Raw genomic sequence first — 18,722 nt, forward strand, 5'->3', positions numbered from 1 at the left:
ATAACAACCAAAGAAACATGTACTCCAATTTAAAACTGGGCAGAAAGTTTAGGTACTCCTCCCGAGAAGACCAAGAAAACCAATAGCCATATGAAAACTTGATTTCTAAGTAGAGAAATACAAGTCAAAAACAAAATGACTGGAGCAATAGCCCAGGTAGAGCATTTGCCTTTCATGGGATTCCATCACCAGGACACCATAAGGACCCCAAACTAGCCAGGAGTAATTCTTGATTGCAGTGCCAGGAATTACCAATGAGCACTGTGGGTGTGGTCTACAAACAAACAAACAAACAAAAAGGCTGGAAACAAAGAGTTGATGGGGTTGTAGAGAAAAAGAAACCTTTGCTACACTACTGATGTGAATGTAAATTGGTGCAGTCTCTTTGAAAAATGTTATGCAAATTTATGGAAATCAGCTTAAAACTAAAGTTATCAATAACAGAGATATACCACTCCTAGGTGAATAGCTTAACTATATAAAATACTATTTTATTTTATTAATGTATTCTTTAATGGAATCATGTGAAGTACACTCTTACAACATTATCTGTAATTGATTTTCAGTCACACAGTATATAACACCCTTCACCTGAACATTTTCTGCCACCAGTGTTGCCAGTATACTTTTAAAGATCATATTTATATCATAACTATATACTTACTAAATTTTTCAAATGCATCTTCTGCCTTCTATAATGATGTGAAAAGTTGCCTTTAATGATAACATTGATGATTTAAGGTGATTCTGTTGAATGAAAAGTTTAAAAACTGGAAAATAATGATAAGATATTTTCCCTTATATGTAGAATAAAAATAACCAAATCAAACAGACTAGTAAACCACCACAAAACTCAGTCTCTGAGAAAATTATGATGCTCACTACAATTTGGAGAGTAAGAATATTAGAGCAATGGTATTAAGGTCAGTTTAATCCTAGATGGACACTAGAATTTGGGTGGTGTGTGGAGAGGCTTCTGCACACACAGTGTACATGCCTATATTGCGCATACAGTATAGGACTACATACTAAAATTTATATGGTATCATAATCCAATGGTAAATTTATAAAATTTGAATGTAAAACAGGATTTAGAGATAATAATGAAAAATAATATTAAGAGTACCTGATATATTAAATATAATTATATTTCACATTATTGACTACATTGAAAGTCTTGAGAGTAGTTTTGTTTCTCTTCACAGCTGTATTATATGGAAAAGGAACATACTTTGCTGTTGATGCCAGCTATTCTGCTGATGACACATACTCCAAACCAGATGCCAATGGAAAAAAGTATATGTACTATGTCCGAGTTCTCACTGGAGTTTATACACGTGGGAATGATTCCTTAATTGTGCCTCCTCCAAGAAATCCTCAAAATCCTACTGATCAGTATGACAGCGTCACAGACGACGTGCAAACTCCTACCTTATTTGTGGTTTTTTATGACTATCAGGCTTACCCGGAATATCTCATTACTTTTAAAAATTAACATTTTGGTAATCTTTGAATACATTATTCACCCACACATATCTGATTATAGAACAATTTCTCCCTTTGCTTTGTCTATACCGCCTTTAGTAGAAGCACCCCAAATGCTTAGAGGCCACTTTTAATTCAGTGATCAAAGATCACTCCAGTAGTGCTCAGGAGACCATGCAGTTCCTGGGATCAAGCATGTGCTCCAATTTTTCTCTCACCACATTTTTTTCCTAAAATCAAATGATCTTTGTCAGTTGAAATCTACAGCTTCTAGTTGATAACTGGATGTACCATTATTGTGATCAACAAAGTTGAGAATTAAAGTCAGATAACATAGACATCACTGTGTATTCAACACCATGGGCATCAAACTTATGAAAGAAGGTTTATTATTTCAAGATAGAGAGAACCACACTGCAATAAGAGTGATCTTCCCACTACCACACCAATTCTCAAGAAATATGTTCCAAGAATTCTATTGATTATAGAAGATATGTGAAATGTTACAATACTATCATAGTACTGCATTGAAATGACCCTACTGTATGTGTTGTTGTTGTTGTTGTTGTTGATGATGATGATGATGATGATAATGCTGATGTTGCTTCTGCCTACATACCCAATGGGGATTGGAACATCATGAACTGAACCTATGCTCTCCATACAAGCATGGACTCCAACCCATCAAGCCATCTCTCCCATCCCATTGAGCCCTCTTTCAAATGTTTCAACTTAACAAGTCATACAAAATTTTTACTTCAAACCTTCATTAACAGGTATTTTTAGATTTTACTTCACACTAAGCTATACTTCGTGGCTTTAGTTAATTTTCTGTAAATTCAAACAACCCTGACACTTCCTACCTGTATATAGTGGCAGATTCAACAGATTAAGGGTTCAGTTCCACATTACTTTTCCCAAACCTCGTCAGATGTCCATTTCAAGTAGCAGAATGTTTTTAATATATTTAGATTTAGATATCAATTGGAATTCACCATAACCCTTATGGTTCCATTGATTTGCTCAAGTCGCTCACAAAACTAAAACACATTTATCTCTATTTTAAAAGGCAGCATATAGAATTAATATGCCCACAACCATGTGGACTTTGTTACAAGTATACAAAATCAAAGAAAAATGTGTACACTCTTGGTTTGCACTTTTATTACATATAAAAGTATATAACAGAAAACTGATTTGACTGCCTAATTAATAACAAAGATGGGTTCAGGTGAAATTAGAAGATTAAAGTACTTCTCTGAACAGACATTTTTATAAGTCTTAGATTTTGAATCATGTTATAATACTGTATTTTCAAAAATGAATGAAATTAAACACAAATAAAAGAAAATCTTAAAATTGAATTTAAGCATAAAACAATGGTCCTGATTCAGTACTTATTGATAACTATATCAAAGGGTGTGTGGAGTATTACAAATATTTATTTTGTTTTTGTTTTTGGGTCACACCCAGCAGTGCTCAGGGGTTACTCCTGGCTCTGCCCTCAGAAATTACTCCTGGCAGGCTCAGGGGACCAGGTGGGTTGCCGGGGATCAAATGGAGATCTGTCCTGGGTTGGCAGCATGCAAGGCAAGTGCCATACCACTATGCTATCACTCCAGCCTCTATTCCAAATATTTTGAGCTCAGTTCTCTGTATAGTCACAAAAGATTCTTCTCCAAGAATAAAATGAATGACAAATCCCATGATTTATAGTGTTTTGATTGGTATTGATATTAATGTCAAATTTTAATTTACCTTATATGCACCGAAGGTTTGAGAAAATAAGCTAATAATAAATAGTTCTTCTGGGAAACTCTGCATTGTTGATAAACAATATATAGGGGCCAGAGGATAGTGAAGCGGTAGGGCGTTTGCCTTAGACACTGAACAATGGTGGTTCGAATCCAGGCATCCCATAAGGTCCCCCGCGCCTGCCAGGAGCAATTTCTGAGCGTAGAGCCAGGAGTAACCCCTGAGCGTTGCCAGGTGTAACCCAAAAACCAAAAACAAAAAAAACCAAAAAACATAACAAAAAACACAAACACAAACAAAACAATATATAACAAAAATAAACATAGCTAGAAACTTAAAAGCATGCCATGAAAGTCAATTCATGCCATGAAAGTCAATTCTCAGGCACATGCAGGCATGTTTTGGCCACACGAAAACATGACCACCACTCAGGTAAAACCACACAGTCGTAGCCCAGGATTCAAACATAACTAATCACTAGCTGATCAAATTTCTACCAATCTGAACATAGAGAACCATAAAGTGGGCCCAGTGGAGACTAGTGTATCTTTTGTCTATGTTAGTGACTTCCAAGTAGGTTATTAATGTATATGATTCAAATACCTCCTTGAGGTTTTGTTTTCCAGACTGTAATCCTGATTCCTGAATAAATGTTGAGTTTTAACAGCAACCTGTAATCCTGGAGCTATACATCTGGAACTGGAACTCCACCAGACTTAAAATCCTTTTGTTTCTTAGCCAACATTGTGAATATAAGGGTTAAACAAGAATGAGATTTAGAAGCAAAGAAAGCACTGAGTGATTGGAATTACAATTATTTCCCAATTTTGACCAAAGGAAAGAATTTTTGTGAAGTGCACAAAAATTACACTCAAAAATAAACAAATAAAATGAAATTTAACTGAGTAAATTTGAAGATGTAAATAACACGATGAAATTACTTGTGTTTTGGCAGCTTCTGGAAAGTTAACAGATGCTTCAATGAGTAAAATGGTAGATTTTGTTTGGAAGGCCTTTCAAGAAGTAATCAGGAACCAATGCAGCTTATCAGATCAGTAGTTCAATGGAAGCACAGGAGGATGCATTGCTGCGTGGACTCTGTAATGTAGAAATACCTAGGCTATGCTGGTAGTAAGGAGAGGGCTTAGGACTAAACCAAGACGTACTTAGGGTACCATGTGGCGCTGGGATCAAACACAGGCAGCTGTTAAGCATGTTTCCTGATGAATGTAATAATTATGAACCCCTGTATATCAGCCAGTTATCAATTTTATATCCAGCCAATTTTTTGTATTTATATATTTTTTACTAGATATTAATGGCATCTTTAGTGTTTTATATATAAAGAAGGTATGGTCTAAATCCATAGATGTAGTCAATTAGAAAACTGCCTGCCTTACAAGCTGCATTCAGTTTTTTCTAAAACTTTTCTAGTCTCTAACTAGCAGCAAGAATCACTAGGTCGGTGTCACTGAACCTTATTCTAATTTTGATCTCCTTCTGACTTGTGTCTTTCCCTACACAATTTTATTGATTGGCATAATAATCTCATGGTGTGTGCCCCCTTTGTAAAATTTTCACCTCTGGTCCCTTTAAATATCTTTGGACCCACAGGGATATAACCTCCAGTTGAGAAATGCTGATATAGGTAAATGTAAACCTATTAGTGGCCCCATATGTGAATAGGACAGATGTTCTGCAATAATCCAAGACCAGAATCAAAAAGGAGATTATCTTAGGAGGAGTCTATAAATATTGCTTGTACAATTCCAAAGTTTCACAGCTAAATCTCCCACACCATTAGAACTCTGGCTGTGTGATTCGGGAGTAGACTTAGTTGTTTGTCCCCATCTTGAACAAGGTGTGCAGTAGCAACTATGAAAATCATCTGATGGTCTGAGGCTCCCCAGAAACAGTCCTGACTCCTGGGCAGTTGCCAGCTCTCTCTGTCCACCACTCCATTTCTACCTTCCATGGACTACTAGTCCCAGTGCTCCCTAGTCTTTCCAGGTCAGCCTCTCCATTTATGCCCATAACCACAGGTCACAAGCCCCCTCCCTATGACATGTCACAGTGTTTTAGAGGCACCCCAGTGGTCTTATTACAGCCATTCATCCTCTCTCCCAGTACTTTTATCTCTTTCTGTGAGGTCATACTCCGCAAGGCTGTGATCCTTATTTCTTAAGTTGAATATGCAGGTATTTATTTCTCCCTCAAGTTGTATGGATCATCAATAAATTATATTTCAAAACATAATGACTACTTTCTAATTATTTTATTGATTATAACTCTTATCTTACCAGAGCTATTTATATATTTTCTGTATGACAGTATTATTGCATAAAGTTCTGTTATTGTTTCTCTCTTCTCTACTCTAGATTCAGAGAAAGCACATTAAAAGCTTTAAGCCTATCACAGTGGTTTTTTGTGTTTGTTTATTTGGGGGCCTACCCAAGATTCCTCAAGGTCTACTCCTGGCTCTGTGCTTGTAACATGCTTTTGGAGGGTTCAGAGGGCCATATGAGATGCCAAGGATCAATCTCTGATTGGATGCATGCACGACAGCTGTGCTATCACTTTGGAGTATATCTCTACAACAGTGGTAAGAGTGATGCCATGATGTAGCAGTTCTACAATATAAAATAATGGTGGTGTGATTGTAAAAAAATGAATTAATTGAAAATAAAATAAAAAGCTTCACATAATGGTTACATCACAATTCTTGACAATAAAATTGACACAAAATTTACAATTATGTGGTGAAAATATTAAGAACTCATCAAGGCATGAAAACCAGCAAGGCTTTGCAAAAGCCGGCTCCCTGTGTGTGACACCAGGCGGGGAAAATCCGCGAAAGTACACCGGCCCAGTGGGGCCCAACTGTGAAAAACTGTGAGTGTGACCTGTCTATGTCTGTCTACTGTTCTCTTGCGTGAAACTCTTGCGAGTGGGGCAAAAAGAGGCTCCAGCAGAGCACAGCCGCTCCGCTTCACTACACAGCCGTGCACTCTTTCTAAGGAAAGAACACCATTGCAATAAGAAGGAAAAATGACACTAAGAACAGCGCTACATCACAGAAGCAAACATTTCTCTCCGGACTGTCTTCTCTGTTGCATGCTCGGGCCTAAGATTTGACCCAGTGTGAGGCTTCATCCACGGAGGACTTCCCTCCCTTAGAGGCAAGTCGGCCCATCCAGAAAGGGAGGAGCCAGAGGAGTGTGCTGCCTGCATCATATAGACAATGAATACCACCACAACACGTAGAAAAACCCACAATACAAGTGTGACAATGGGGAAACAACGCAGGCCAGCATCAGACATAGAGAATGAAGATGACAATTCTGAGGACCAGATAATGACCAACCAACTAATCAACCTCTCAGATAAGGACTTTAGACTAGCAATATGGAAGATGCTCAAAGATCTCCAAGAAACCATGGATCGAGTTGAACAGAACACTAATAAGAACCAAGAAAATATGAAGACAGAAATCACAAAACTCCAAACTGAAATAACATGTCAACTAACAGGACTGAAAAAGTCAATAAACAAAGTGAATGACAAAATAGATAAGCTCTGGGACAGGGTATCAGAAGCTGAGAATAGACTTGGTGCTGTGGAAGATGAGATACATAACAATTCCATAGAGCAGGAGAGATTGGACAAAAAACTTAAAGCAAATGAGCAGACAATGGAAAAATTAGTCAAAGAATGGGAACAGATGAAAATAGAAGTCTATGATAAGATTAACAGAAACAACTTAAGAATCATTGGAGTCTCAGAGACCCAGGAAGAAAATTTCCAGGAAGAATCAACGGTCAAGAACATTATTAAAGAGAAACTTCCAGAGCTAAAGAATATATGTGATCAAATCCTGCATGCTCGAAGAGTACCAACCAAAAGAAACCCCAGAAAAACCACCCCAAGACACATCCTAGTCACAATGACAAATCCCACAGATAGAGATAGAATTCTGAAAACAGCAAGATCAAAAGGGGAAATCACGTTCAAGCAAGCTTCCCTGAGATTTACAGCAGACCTGTCACCAGAAACACTCAATGCCAGAAAGCAGTGGTGGGATATTGTGACAAGACTGAATGAAATGAATGCTTCACCTAGAATACTATACCTAGCAAAACTCACTTTCCGGTTTGACGGAAGAGTACATGGTTTCACAGACAAAAAACAGCTCAGAAACTTTACAGACACAAAACCAGTCTTAAGAGAAAAACTGAAAGACCTAATCTAAGACAAGACTACCCAAAAGACACACCAAATTTTGAAATAAAGATGGCGTTAAATCCCAGGACAATTCTTTCTCTCAACGTCAATGGACTAAATGCACCAGTTAAGAGACACAGAGTGGCTAAATGGATCAAAAAACTCAATCCAACCTTCTGCTGCCTACAAGAAACACACCTGAATAGTCAGAACAAACATAGACTCAAAATAAAAGGCTGGAGAAAAATTATCCAAGCAAACAACACCCATAAAAAAGCTGGAGTGGCCATTCTAATATCAGATAATGCAAACTTTATACTCAGGAAGGTTGTAAGGGACAAAGACGGACATTTTATATTAATCAAGGGGTACGTAGAGCAGGAAGAATTCACTCTCCTAAACATATATGCACCGAATGAGGGGCCAGCAAAATATTTAATACAACTGTTGACAAATCTGAAAAATAATATCAACAACAACACAATAATTGTGGGGGACCTTAACACGGCTTTGTCAACACTGGATAGGTCAACCAGACTGAAACCCAACAAGAATATACTAGACTTGAGGAGAGAAATGGAAGAAAGAGGCCTAGTGGATATATATAGGACACTCCATCCCCAGAAACCTGGATACACATTCTTCTCCAATGTACATGGGACATTCTCCAGGATAGACTACATGCTGGCACATAAAACATACCTCCATAAGATCAAGAGGATAGAAATTTTGCAGACTACCTTTGCTGACCACAAGGCTCTGAAATTATTTATGAACTCCAAAGGGACTCAGAAGAAAAACTTTAACACCTGGAAGTTAAACAGCCTCATGCTCAATAACCAGTGGGTCCGAGATGAAATCAAGGAGGAAATCAAAAGGTTCCTGGAAACAAATGACAATAGAGACACAAACTATCAGAACTTATGGGACACAGCAAAAGCAGTACTGAGAGGAAAATTTATAGCTTTGCAAGCACACATCAGGAAGGAAGAAGGAGCTTACCTGAGTAGCTTAATGACACAGCTAATAGAACTAGAAAATGCTCAACAAAAGGACCCAAGAATAGGAAGAGAGAAGGAAATAACAAAGCTGAGAGAAGAAATCAACGAAGTGGAAACTCAAAAAACAATCCGAAAGATCAATGAAAGCAGAAGTTGGTTCTTTGAAAAAATAAACAAGATTGATAGACCACTGGAAAACCTAACAAAGAAAGAGAGAGAGAGAAACTTGATAACTCGTATTAGGAATGAAAAAGGAGAGATCACTACTGATATGACAGAGATTCAAAGGGTAATCAGAAACTACTTTGAAAAACTCTACGCCACTAAAAATGAGAACCTGGAAGAAATGGATAAATTCTTGGACTCTTATAATCTTCCACGGTTGAAAGAAGAGGATGTAGCATATCTAAACACCCCCATCACCACTGATGAAATTAAAACAGTAATCAAATGTCTGCCGAAAAACAAAAGCCCAGGTCCAGATGGATTCACTAATGAATTCTATCAAACTTTCCAAGAGGAACTACTGCCAATCTTGGCAAGACTCTTTCATGAAATTGAACAAACAGAAACACTTCCAAATAGCTTTTATGAAGCCAACATCACCTTGATACCTAAATCAGACAGAGATGCTACCAAAAAAGAAAATTACAGACCAATATCACTGATGAATGCAGATGCAAAGATCCTCAACAAAATCCTGGCAAATAGGATTCAATGCCTCGTTAAAAAGATCATCCACTACGATCAAGTAGGTTTCATCCCAGGAATGCAAGGCTGGTTTAACATCCGTAAATCTATCAACATCATACACAACATCAATAACAAGAAAAATAAAAACCACATGATCATATCAATAGATGCAGAGAAAGCATTTGAGAAGGTCCAACACCCATTCTTGATCAAAACTCTCAGCAAGATGGGAATGGAGGGAACCTTTCTCAGTATAGTGAAGGTCATCTACCACAAGCCAGTGGCAAATATTATCCTCAATGGAGAAAAACTAAAAGCCTTCCCTCTAAATTCTGGCACAAGACAAGGCTGTCCTCTCTCACCACTCCTATTCAACATAGCACTGGAAGTACTTGCTATAGCGATTAGGCAAGAAAAGGATATCAAGGGAATCCAGATAGGAAAGGAAGAAGTCAAGCTCTCACTGTTTGCAGATGACATGATACTCTACTTAGAAAACCCTAAAGACTCTATCAAAAAGCTTCTAGAAACAATAGACTCATATAGCAAGGTGGCAGGCTACAAAATTAACACACAAAAATCAATGGCCTTTCTATACACCAATAGTAATAAGGATGAAATGGACATTAAGAAAACAACCCCATTCACAATAGTGCCACACAAACTCAATATCTTGGAGTCAACTTGACTAAATATGTGAAGGACCTATACAAGGAAAACTATAAAACTCTGCTCCAAGAAATAAGAGAGGACACACGGAAATGGAAACGCCTACCCTGCTCATGGATTGGCAGGATTAACATCATCAAAATGGCAATACTCCCCAAGGCATTATACAGATTTAATGCCATCCCTCTAAAGATACCCATGACATTCTTCAAAGAATGGATCAGACACTTTTGAAATTCATTTGGAACAATAAACACCCTCGAATAGCTAAAGCAATCATTGGGAAAAAGACTATGGGAGGAATTACTTTCCCCAACTTTACACTGTACTACAAAGCAATAGTTATCAAAACAGCATGGCATTGGAATAAGGACAGGTCCCCAGATCAGTGGAATAGGCTTGAATACTCAGAAAATGTTCCCCAGACATACAACCACCTAATTTTTGATAAAGGGGCAAGAAATCCTAAATGGAGCAGGGAAAGCCTCTTCAACAAGTGGTGTTGGCACAATTGGATAGCCACTTGCAAAAAATTGAACTTAGACCCCCAGCTAACATCATGTACGAAGGTAAAATCCAAATGGATTAAAGACCTCGATATCAGCCCCAAAACCATAAGATATATAGGACAGCACATAGGCAAAACACTCCAGGACATTACAGGCATCTTCAAGGAGGAAACTGCACTCTCCAAGCAGGTGAAAGCAGAGATTAACAGATGGGAATATATTAAGCTGAGAAGCTTCTGCACCCCAAAGGAAATAGTGTCCAGGATACAAGAGCCACCCACAGAGTGGGAGAAACTATTCACCCAATACCCATCAGATAAGGGGCTAATCTCCAAAATATACAAGGCACTGACAGAACTTTACAAGAAAAAAACATCTAACCCCATCAAAAAATGGGGAGAAGAAATGAACAGACACTTTGACAAAGAAGAAATACACATGGCCAAAAGACACATGAAAAAATGTTCCACATCACTAATCATCAGGGAGATGCAAATCAAAACAACTATGAGATACCACCTCACGCCCCAGAGAATGGCACACATCACAAAGAATGAGAATAAACAGTGTTGGCGGGGATGTGGAGAGAAAGGAACTCTTATCCACTGCTGGTGGGAATGCCGTCTAGTTCAACCTTTATGGAAAGCGATATGGAGATTCCTCCAAAAACTGGAAAGTGAGCTCCCATACGATCCAGCTATACCACTCCTAGGAATATACCCTAGGAACACAAAAATACAATACAAAACCCCCTTCCTTACACCTATATTCATTGCAGCACTATTTACCATAGCAAGACTCTGGAAACAACCAAGATGCCCTTCAACAGACGAATGGCTAAAGAAACTGTGGTACATATACACAATGGAATATTATGCAGCTGTCAGGAGAGATGAAGTCATGAAATTTTCCTATACATGGATGTACATGTAATCTATTATGCTGAGTGAAATAAGTCAGAGAGAGAGAGAAAAACGCAGAATGGTTCACTCATCTATGGGTTTTAAGAAAAATGAAAGGCACCCTTGTAATAATAATTTTCAGACACAAAAGAGAAAAGAGCTGGAAGTTCCAGCTCACCTCACGAAGCTCACCACAAAGAGTGATGAGTTTAGTTAGGGAAATAACTACATTTTGAACTGTCCTAATAACGAGAATGTATGAGGAAAATGGAGAGCCTGTCTAGAGTACAGGCGGGGGACAGGTGGGGAGGAGGGAGACTTGGGACATTGGTGATGGGAATGTTGCACTGGTGATGGGTGGTGTTCTTTACATGACTGAAACCCAAACACAATCATGTATGTAATTAAGGTGTTTAAATAAATTAAAAAAAACAAATAATTGGAACTCAATAAACATTTGTTAAAAATTAAAAAAAACTCATCAAAAATATCTTTGAAATATTCTGTGATAATTGATGAGATATTTGAAACTTTTAGTAAAGAATAATTATTTGCCTAGGGATATACTCTAGGAACACAGAAATACAATACAAAAATCTCTTCTTCACACCTATATTCATCGTAGCACTTTTTATATTAGCCAGACTCTGGAAACAACCAAGATGCCTGAATGGCTAAAGAAACTGTGGTACATATACATAATGGAATATTATGCAGCTCTCAGGAGAGATGAAGTCATGAAATTTTCCTTTACATAGATGTACATAGAATCTATTATGCTTAGTGAAATTAGTCAGAGGGAAAGAGACACACACACAGAACAGTCTCACTCATCTATGGGTTTTAAGAAAAACTAAAGTTATTCAAATAATTCTTAGAGATGAAGGCTGGAAGGACTGGTTCAAGATATGAAGCTCACCACAAAGAGTGGTGAGTGCAGTTAGAGAAATAACTACACTGAGTACTATCATAACATTGTCAGTGAGTGAGAGATGTAGAAAGCCTGTCTTGAATAAAGGTGGGGTTTGGGGACGGAAGAGACAGGGGCATTGGTGATGGGAAGGTTACATGGGTGAAGGAGTGTGTTCTTGTTATGACTGCAACCCAGGTACAATTATGTTTGTATCATGGTGTTTAAATAAAGACATTATTTAATTTAAAAAATAATTATTTGTAAATCAATGTTTAAAATATTATGTTCAAGTTTTACCTATAAATATACTCAAACTATTTGTTTATTTTTGCTTTCTATGCCACACCCTGTGGCCTGCTCAGGGGTTACTCCTGGCTATGCACTCAGAAATTGCTCCTGGCTTGGGGTAGCACATACAATGCTGGGGGATCGAACCAAGGTTCATCGTAGACCGGCTGCATGAATGACAAATGCTCTACTGCTGTGCTATGGCTTTGGCCCCATACTCCAACTATTTTTTTTACTAGGAGAAGTATTTTATTTTATTTATTTTTTATTTTGTATTTTTTATATTTAAATGACATTTATTAGAATATATAATGGCAAATCTTACACAATGATATTTAAGGTACACAATGGCAAATCTTACACAGTGATAGTTAAGGTACATGGTGACAATAAATGAAGGCCTTTCCACCACCAGTGTTGTCCTCCCTTCATCCCTGTTCCCAAGCATATATCCCTTATCTCCCTCCTTTATCCCCCAGAATGCTAGTGCATCTAAAAGCATATATATTAACACTAATGTTAACCTTTTTTTGTTTGCAGTTCCAGATATTTTTACTAGTGGTTTCTTAAAGGTTTGGAGTCAAAGGAGCACTGTAAAAACAATGTTAGTGTGGCAATTATCGTTTGCATGGGCCCACCAAAGTATGGGGGTCATGGAAAGGAAAAACTTTGGCTTAAGTACAAGGAGACCCTACCCATGAAGTTTCCTGACATAAGACCATTTCTAGGCTCCAGGCAAACTAGTTTGTCCAATCCTGGTCATTGTCTGTAGTACCCATACAGTTATATTTTTCACAGTCTCTGTTGTTGATCTCATGTGTCTGTATTGAAGGTCCTGGAATCTGTATATCCTACATTGAAGTCAGGATGGTGTGGAGCGGTGTCTAATTTCAACTTGCAATTAATGGGCAATGCAGAAAGCCCTGTCCAGTACGCAGGTCGTTGTTGTTGTTTAAATCTTCTCAGTGTTAAGGGAGGACTCTTTTGAGTAAATCGATGTCAGAGCAGCAGTGGGGTCTTCCCCAGTAGAGGATTGCTTCCAGGTGATGTCATAAACAACGTTGGATGTTTCATAGATGGCATCCCTGGTTCAGGGGTGACTGGAAAATACCCAAACCTCTGAGGCCTGTGCCAGGTCATCATGTCAATGGTCAGGGTTTGTAAGGTTCCATTGCACCACAAGATTTGTGTGTTCCTATCTCTATTAGATAAGAACTTATTTGTATGTATAGTATTTTCCATTTTAATGTGCCCACGCAAACAAGTAATAATGCCACCTGGCGTTATCAGTGCATAAGGGGGCCGCAAGAACAAGTCCAACAATCCCCGTGACCTGGTTCAAACATAAGAATTAAACTGAGGGACTTTATCACCAAAATTCCTTATTGAACAGTTCACAGTGAGATTGGTGCCTATGGGGATGCTAGAACAAGTCCAACAATCCAATTGACTTGGTTCTTATATAAATGTTAAATGGAGGGACACTTCTACAAACTTCCTTATTTAACAAATAACAAAGGAAAGGAAAGATAGAGAGGGACTCTTTCACCAAAATACCTTATTGAACAGTTCACAAAGAGGAGAAAAGATAAAAAGTGGGGAAAATAAACAATCTAACTTAAGACAGTGGACTCAATTGTCACCGTTCATGGGAACTAATCAGAAACTTAGTATGGTAGCAACCACAGTTACACAATGAAAGAAGGAAGAGGCCAAGAGGCCGCTGAGAGTAAACAAGAAGGAAGAGTACTGGCCTCTTCCCAGCCTGAGAGTCCCTCCTCTCATTTTTATTTTGAAATGGTCTCTTCCCAAACTGAGAGTCAGTCCTCTCATTTTTATTTTAAATATATATGGTACGCATATATATATATGTATGTATGTATATATATATATATATATATATATATATATATATATATATATATATATATATATATATATATATAGCACCCCCATGCAGTTTTTTAAATGGAGACCAATGAGAAGAAGAAAAAATACCAGTGAATGTCACGACGTAATGTCCTGACATATACCAGTGCTACATCGGCCCGCCATCCACCCCATGTGTCCCCCCTTAGTGTCGGGAGAGAAAGGGGAAAAGCCTGCGGACCATGATAGAGTCCACCTGGGCCGGCAACCAGGGAAGGCCTGGAGTAGGGAAGGAAATAGGGGAACAGTTGGAGGCCTGCCAAGTCTCCCAGAACCTCCCAAGCTAGGGAGAATGCCATCCGGCATGGGGTGTCCCCTAACCCCATACCTGGGAAGAGCTGGCCTCCAGGATCAAGGCACTGGAAGCCAGCTATCTGCCTGGCCCCTCCCTTTGCTCCTCCTCCCTAGTGCAGAGAAGGTGGGGGGAGCCTGGAGACCCCTAATGGAGTCCACCTGGAACCCACAGCAGGCCACCCGAGGTGGCACTCAGGCCAGGCCTAGAGTCCAGGGGGATATAGGGGAACGACTGGAGGCCTGCCAAACCTCCCAGCACCCCCCAAGCTAGGAAGAATGCTATTCGGCATGGGGTGTCCTCTAACCCTATACCTGGGAAGAGCTGGCCTCCAGGATCAAGGCACCGGAAGCCAGCTATCTGCCTGGCCCCTCCCTTTGCTCCTCCTCTCTAGTGTAGAGAGTTGAAAAGCCTGGAGACCCATAATTCTCCAACTATTTTTAACCAAAGAACTTGGTGTTCAGTATTTTGTAACATATCAGTTAAATACAATTTTTCATGAATGGTATGCATGAGAATGAAAACCTTAAGTTTTTCTTTTAATTTATTTTAGATTGTACTTGTTGTTAATGTTAACTTTCAGACATATATGTCTATGTATGTCACTACTTATCTATTGGATGCTCGAGTGACTTTACTGTTTTACTCTTATCCTCATACAGACTCATAACTATCAAGTCTACTAAGGATTCCTCTATAGAAGCCTCTTTCTCCACCTTCCACTCAGCTATAGCATCAGTGCATCTATACTTGGAAAGTATGCCTCAAAAGAATTATTGCTGGTAGAGGAAGTGTCAGAAGCTTTCCCATGAAATTTGAAGAATGTACTTTAACTCTAGCAAGATGGCCAGAAACAGGGTGTGTCTACCAAGTGACTATGATAGTCACCTATAATGAGACAATGTGCCACTGGGTACTGAATTTTGGAGCAATCTTCCTTGACCTAAGGTTGGAACAGAGAGAATAGTATAATCCAGTTTTCTGAAATCACACCCTATTTTGAATTCTTGGGCCATGAGTTTCAAATGCAAAATAAAGTCATGACTTTATTTCCACAACTTGCTTATTACAGGGTGAAGGACCAGCTCACAATATGAAGCTCACCACAAAGAATGGTGAGTACAGTTAGGGAAATAACTACACTAACAGCATGACAACATCAATGAGTGAGAGAAGTAGAATTCCTGTTTCGAATAAGGGGGGGGCAAGTAAGGGGGGCATTGGTGGTGGGAATGTTGCACTGGTGAAAGGAGGTGTTCTGTTTATGACTGAAGCCCAACTACAACCATGCTTGTAATCATGGTGCTTAAATAAAAATTAAAAAAAGAAAAGAATGATCCCTGAAAACAGAGCAAGGAATAAAATATGACCATAGCCTTGTGTAACCCAAACCCATAAATAAAATAAATTAAAAAATAAAAAAAAACTAATGAAAAGATTTAGTTTCTGTAAAATAATGAGTAAGGAAATATGTCTTCAAACTTTAGGGCCAGGCCTGTGCTGATTTTAAATATAATTCAGAGGAAGCAGTGACCTCTGGTGGCTGAAAGGAGGTACTGGGCCTTCTGTTCCCTTCTTAGATCTCCCTTAGGTGGTGTAAACTTCAGAATGAAGAATGAAGTCTAAAGTCTGAAGAATGAAGGCCTCCCAATTCTTACCACAGGCTGAGTTCTTTACATTGACTGAATAGAAAGAGGAGGTAGAGTAAATGCACCCCATATACACCTCAACCCAGGCCCCTTGCCTGGTCTGTATTGTGAATTGGGGGACAAAAAAATAAAAAAGACTTCAGAATGAATATCCTGTGTTGGTGGAAAATTGGGGACAGGAGAAAACTAGCATTACTCTGGGTCTGGAATGAGAAGTCCAATAAACATTGTCAGCTACATCTCTGTATATCTTCAGATTCAACTGAAGCTAAATCATTGTGATTGAGGCAAAATGTTAATGCCAGCACTGTTTGAAGTCACTGCTCTGACATCTGAAAGACCTCGCCCCTTTCTACACAGAGAAAATAATCTGGGGAGAATCCCCCAATTTCCCACCAAATTTATCTATTTCTTCTGTACTCTCTGCTTTCTTCCTGGTGCAGTGAGAAAGGGGGCCTCTTCCTAATAAGCCTCCACGAGTCCATCCCAACTTCACCCACACATGAATGAATCTTCCACCTGCTCTGCCCTTTCTACTTGCATTTACACAGACCCAGAACTCCTCCCACAAAATTCCTTTAAATAGTATCAAACCAAACAACTCCTGATCCCACCTGGGCTGTGTATTCATTCCTTCGGAGATAAGGGACCCCACAGTGACAAAATTCGTTGGCATCCCCACAGTTTTATGAACTCGGGTTGGGCAGGGACTCTCAATTCTTTTTTCAATGCACCCAGCTGCTTCACAAACAATACAGAACAATTAGATGACTGTCCTGCTTCCCCACATTTCTTGTAATTCTAACAGAACAAAACAAGATGAAAAAGGAAGAGAGCACAGTAGTTTGCTGACCATTAACAGTCTGAATAAATCCCCAAACAAGCTCCAGCACATTAGAAACACTTTGCTGACCCATTAATTTGCTGGGGAGGAACAAATCAAATCCCCCTGATTGTCTCAGTGTTTTGTGCAGGCCAGGGGCCCACAGGTGCTGCTTATATTATCTGATGGACTCTAGTGATAAGTCTGAGGGTTCCTGAATTTAGGAACCCCCAGAGCAAAATGCAGGATGTGAGGTGCCTGAAGCAGGAAGAGCTGAGGACTAGCTGTGGAGATGAGGAAATGCAAGGCAGATGGTTTTTTTTTTTTAGTCAAAGGCTAAGTCTTGCCAGGAAACGAAACCGAAAGACTCGGGTCAGGCAGGGAGCCCTAGTCCAGTCCGGTGGGGCAGAGCTGAGGATGGCTGCGCCTCCCTCCTTCCCGCTGCTGGTCGAGGGGTCCTGGGGCCCCGACCCCCCGAGAAACTTGAGCACCAAATTGCAGATGTACTTCCAGAGTTCCAAGAGATCCGGCGGCGGGGAATGCGAGGTGCGCCCTGTGCCCGGGACCCCGCCTCGCTTCTTGGTGCTGTTCTCCCCCGAAGACGGTGAGGCCCGGGAGAGGAGGGAAAATTCGACGGGTGCATGGCGGGCTTGGAGGGACAGGGAGAGGGTCTGGGGAGCGTGCAGGTAGGGGGGGCCGTGGCATCTACCCAACTGCAGCAAGTGGGTGCTGTGGGTCCCCTGCACCGCCCTAGGGCGCTGCCCGTCTGCTGCACAACAACAACTACAAATTCTCAGAAAGTAAGTCACACCTTTAGTTTGGGGGAGACACCGCTGCCAGGTAACCGGGTGAGCCCCGCATGGGATGGGATTCCTGTTGCAGATCTATTGCGATTTTTGACTTCTTATTAAAACAGAAGTTCTAAAACTGGAGAGGTTTGTGGGAATCTTAAGGAGAAGCAGTTTCCTGGGGAATCACAAATAATGTGATCGCCTATGGACAGGACCTGGGGATCTAGTCTTGAGACTGAAGACATTGCTAGGATAGTGTGGGGCCAGAAGGCAAAAAGAAGCTTAAAGGGCTCCCTCAGGCCACTTTGCTGTCACCTTCCTTCTTGGCATTCCCCTGGATCGAAGCCAGCAGGCTGGAGAAAAAGAACTAGGTATACAAGGGTATCCTTGTAGTACCACCTGTTTTTGCCCAAGAACAAGGACCAGTTTTATTCGTTTTGAAAGTGAGGGCTTTGTGTTCAAAGTTTAAATTGCAAAGTATTAAATCTCCTTTTTTTGTAAACTACTAGGGGAAAAATTAAATTTAAAAAAAGTTTGAGGGGGGACAGAGTGATAGTAAAGTGGGCAGGAAATGTGCCTTGCAACTCAGTTGCAACTCAGTTGGATTGCTAGTACCCTATATGATTCCCTGAACTCTACCAAGAATGGCCCCTGAACAGAAAGCCAGGAGGTAAGCTTTCATGATTGACGACTGCACCCTAATAGAAAGAAAAAATTGAAAAGTTTAACTAAGATAATAGTGGGTCTTAAATGACAAGAATTATGAACCTTGTTAAGAAAACATCTGTTTGCTGACATCTTG

General features: G+C 39.7%; 3 protein-coding genes and 1 non-coding gene across 4 annotated transcripts in view; all 4 read left to right on the top strand.

Annotated features, from left to right (window-relative positions):
• LOC126026167 (protein mono-ADP-ribosyltransferase PARP14-like) overlaps nucleotides 1-1,499 on the top strand; it is a 62,253-nt gene extending 60,754 nt beyond the window's left edge. Inside the window, exon 18 of the mRNA XM_049785866.1 lies at nucleotides 1,206-1,499. Coding sequence (XP_049641823.1) covers nucleotides 1,206-1,495 — 290 coding nt within the window. The 3' untranslated portion in view covers nucleotides 1,496-1,499. The remainder of the gene's footprint in view (nucleotides 1-1,205) is intronic.
• FAM162A (family with sequence similarity 162 member A) overlaps nucleotides 1-18,722 on the top strand; it is a 497,431-nt gene that overhangs the window by 359,579 nt on the left and 119,130 nt on the right. The gene's annotated exons all lie outside the window — the stretch shown is intronic.
• On the top strand, nucleotides 16,299-16,431 carry LOC126026984 (small nucleolar RNA SNORA51). The gene has a single exon (XR_007502164.1). It is a non-coding gene; the product is annotated as a small nucleolar RNA SNORA51 (small nucleolar RNA).
• LOC126026166 (protein mono-ADP-ribosyltransferase PARP14-like) overlaps nucleotides 17,541-18,722 on the top strand; it is a 54,758-nt gene continuing 53,576 nt past the window's right edge. Inside the window, exon 1 of the mRNA XM_049785865.1 lies at nucleotides 17,541-17,733. Coding sequence (XP_049641822.1) covers nucleotides 17,547-17,733 — 187 coding nt within the window. The 5' untranslated portion in view covers nucleotides 17,541-17,546. The remainder of the gene's footprint in view (nucleotides 17,734-18,722) is intronic.

The sequence above is a fragment of the Suncus etruscus genome, chromosome 13 (assembly GCF_024139225.1).
Source record: "Suncus etruscus isolate mSunEtr1 chromosome 13, mSunEtr1.pri.cur, whole genome shotgun sequence".
Taxonomy (NCBI): Eukaryota; Metazoa; Chordata; class Mammalia; order Eulipotyphla; family Soricidae; genus Suncus; species Suncus etruscus.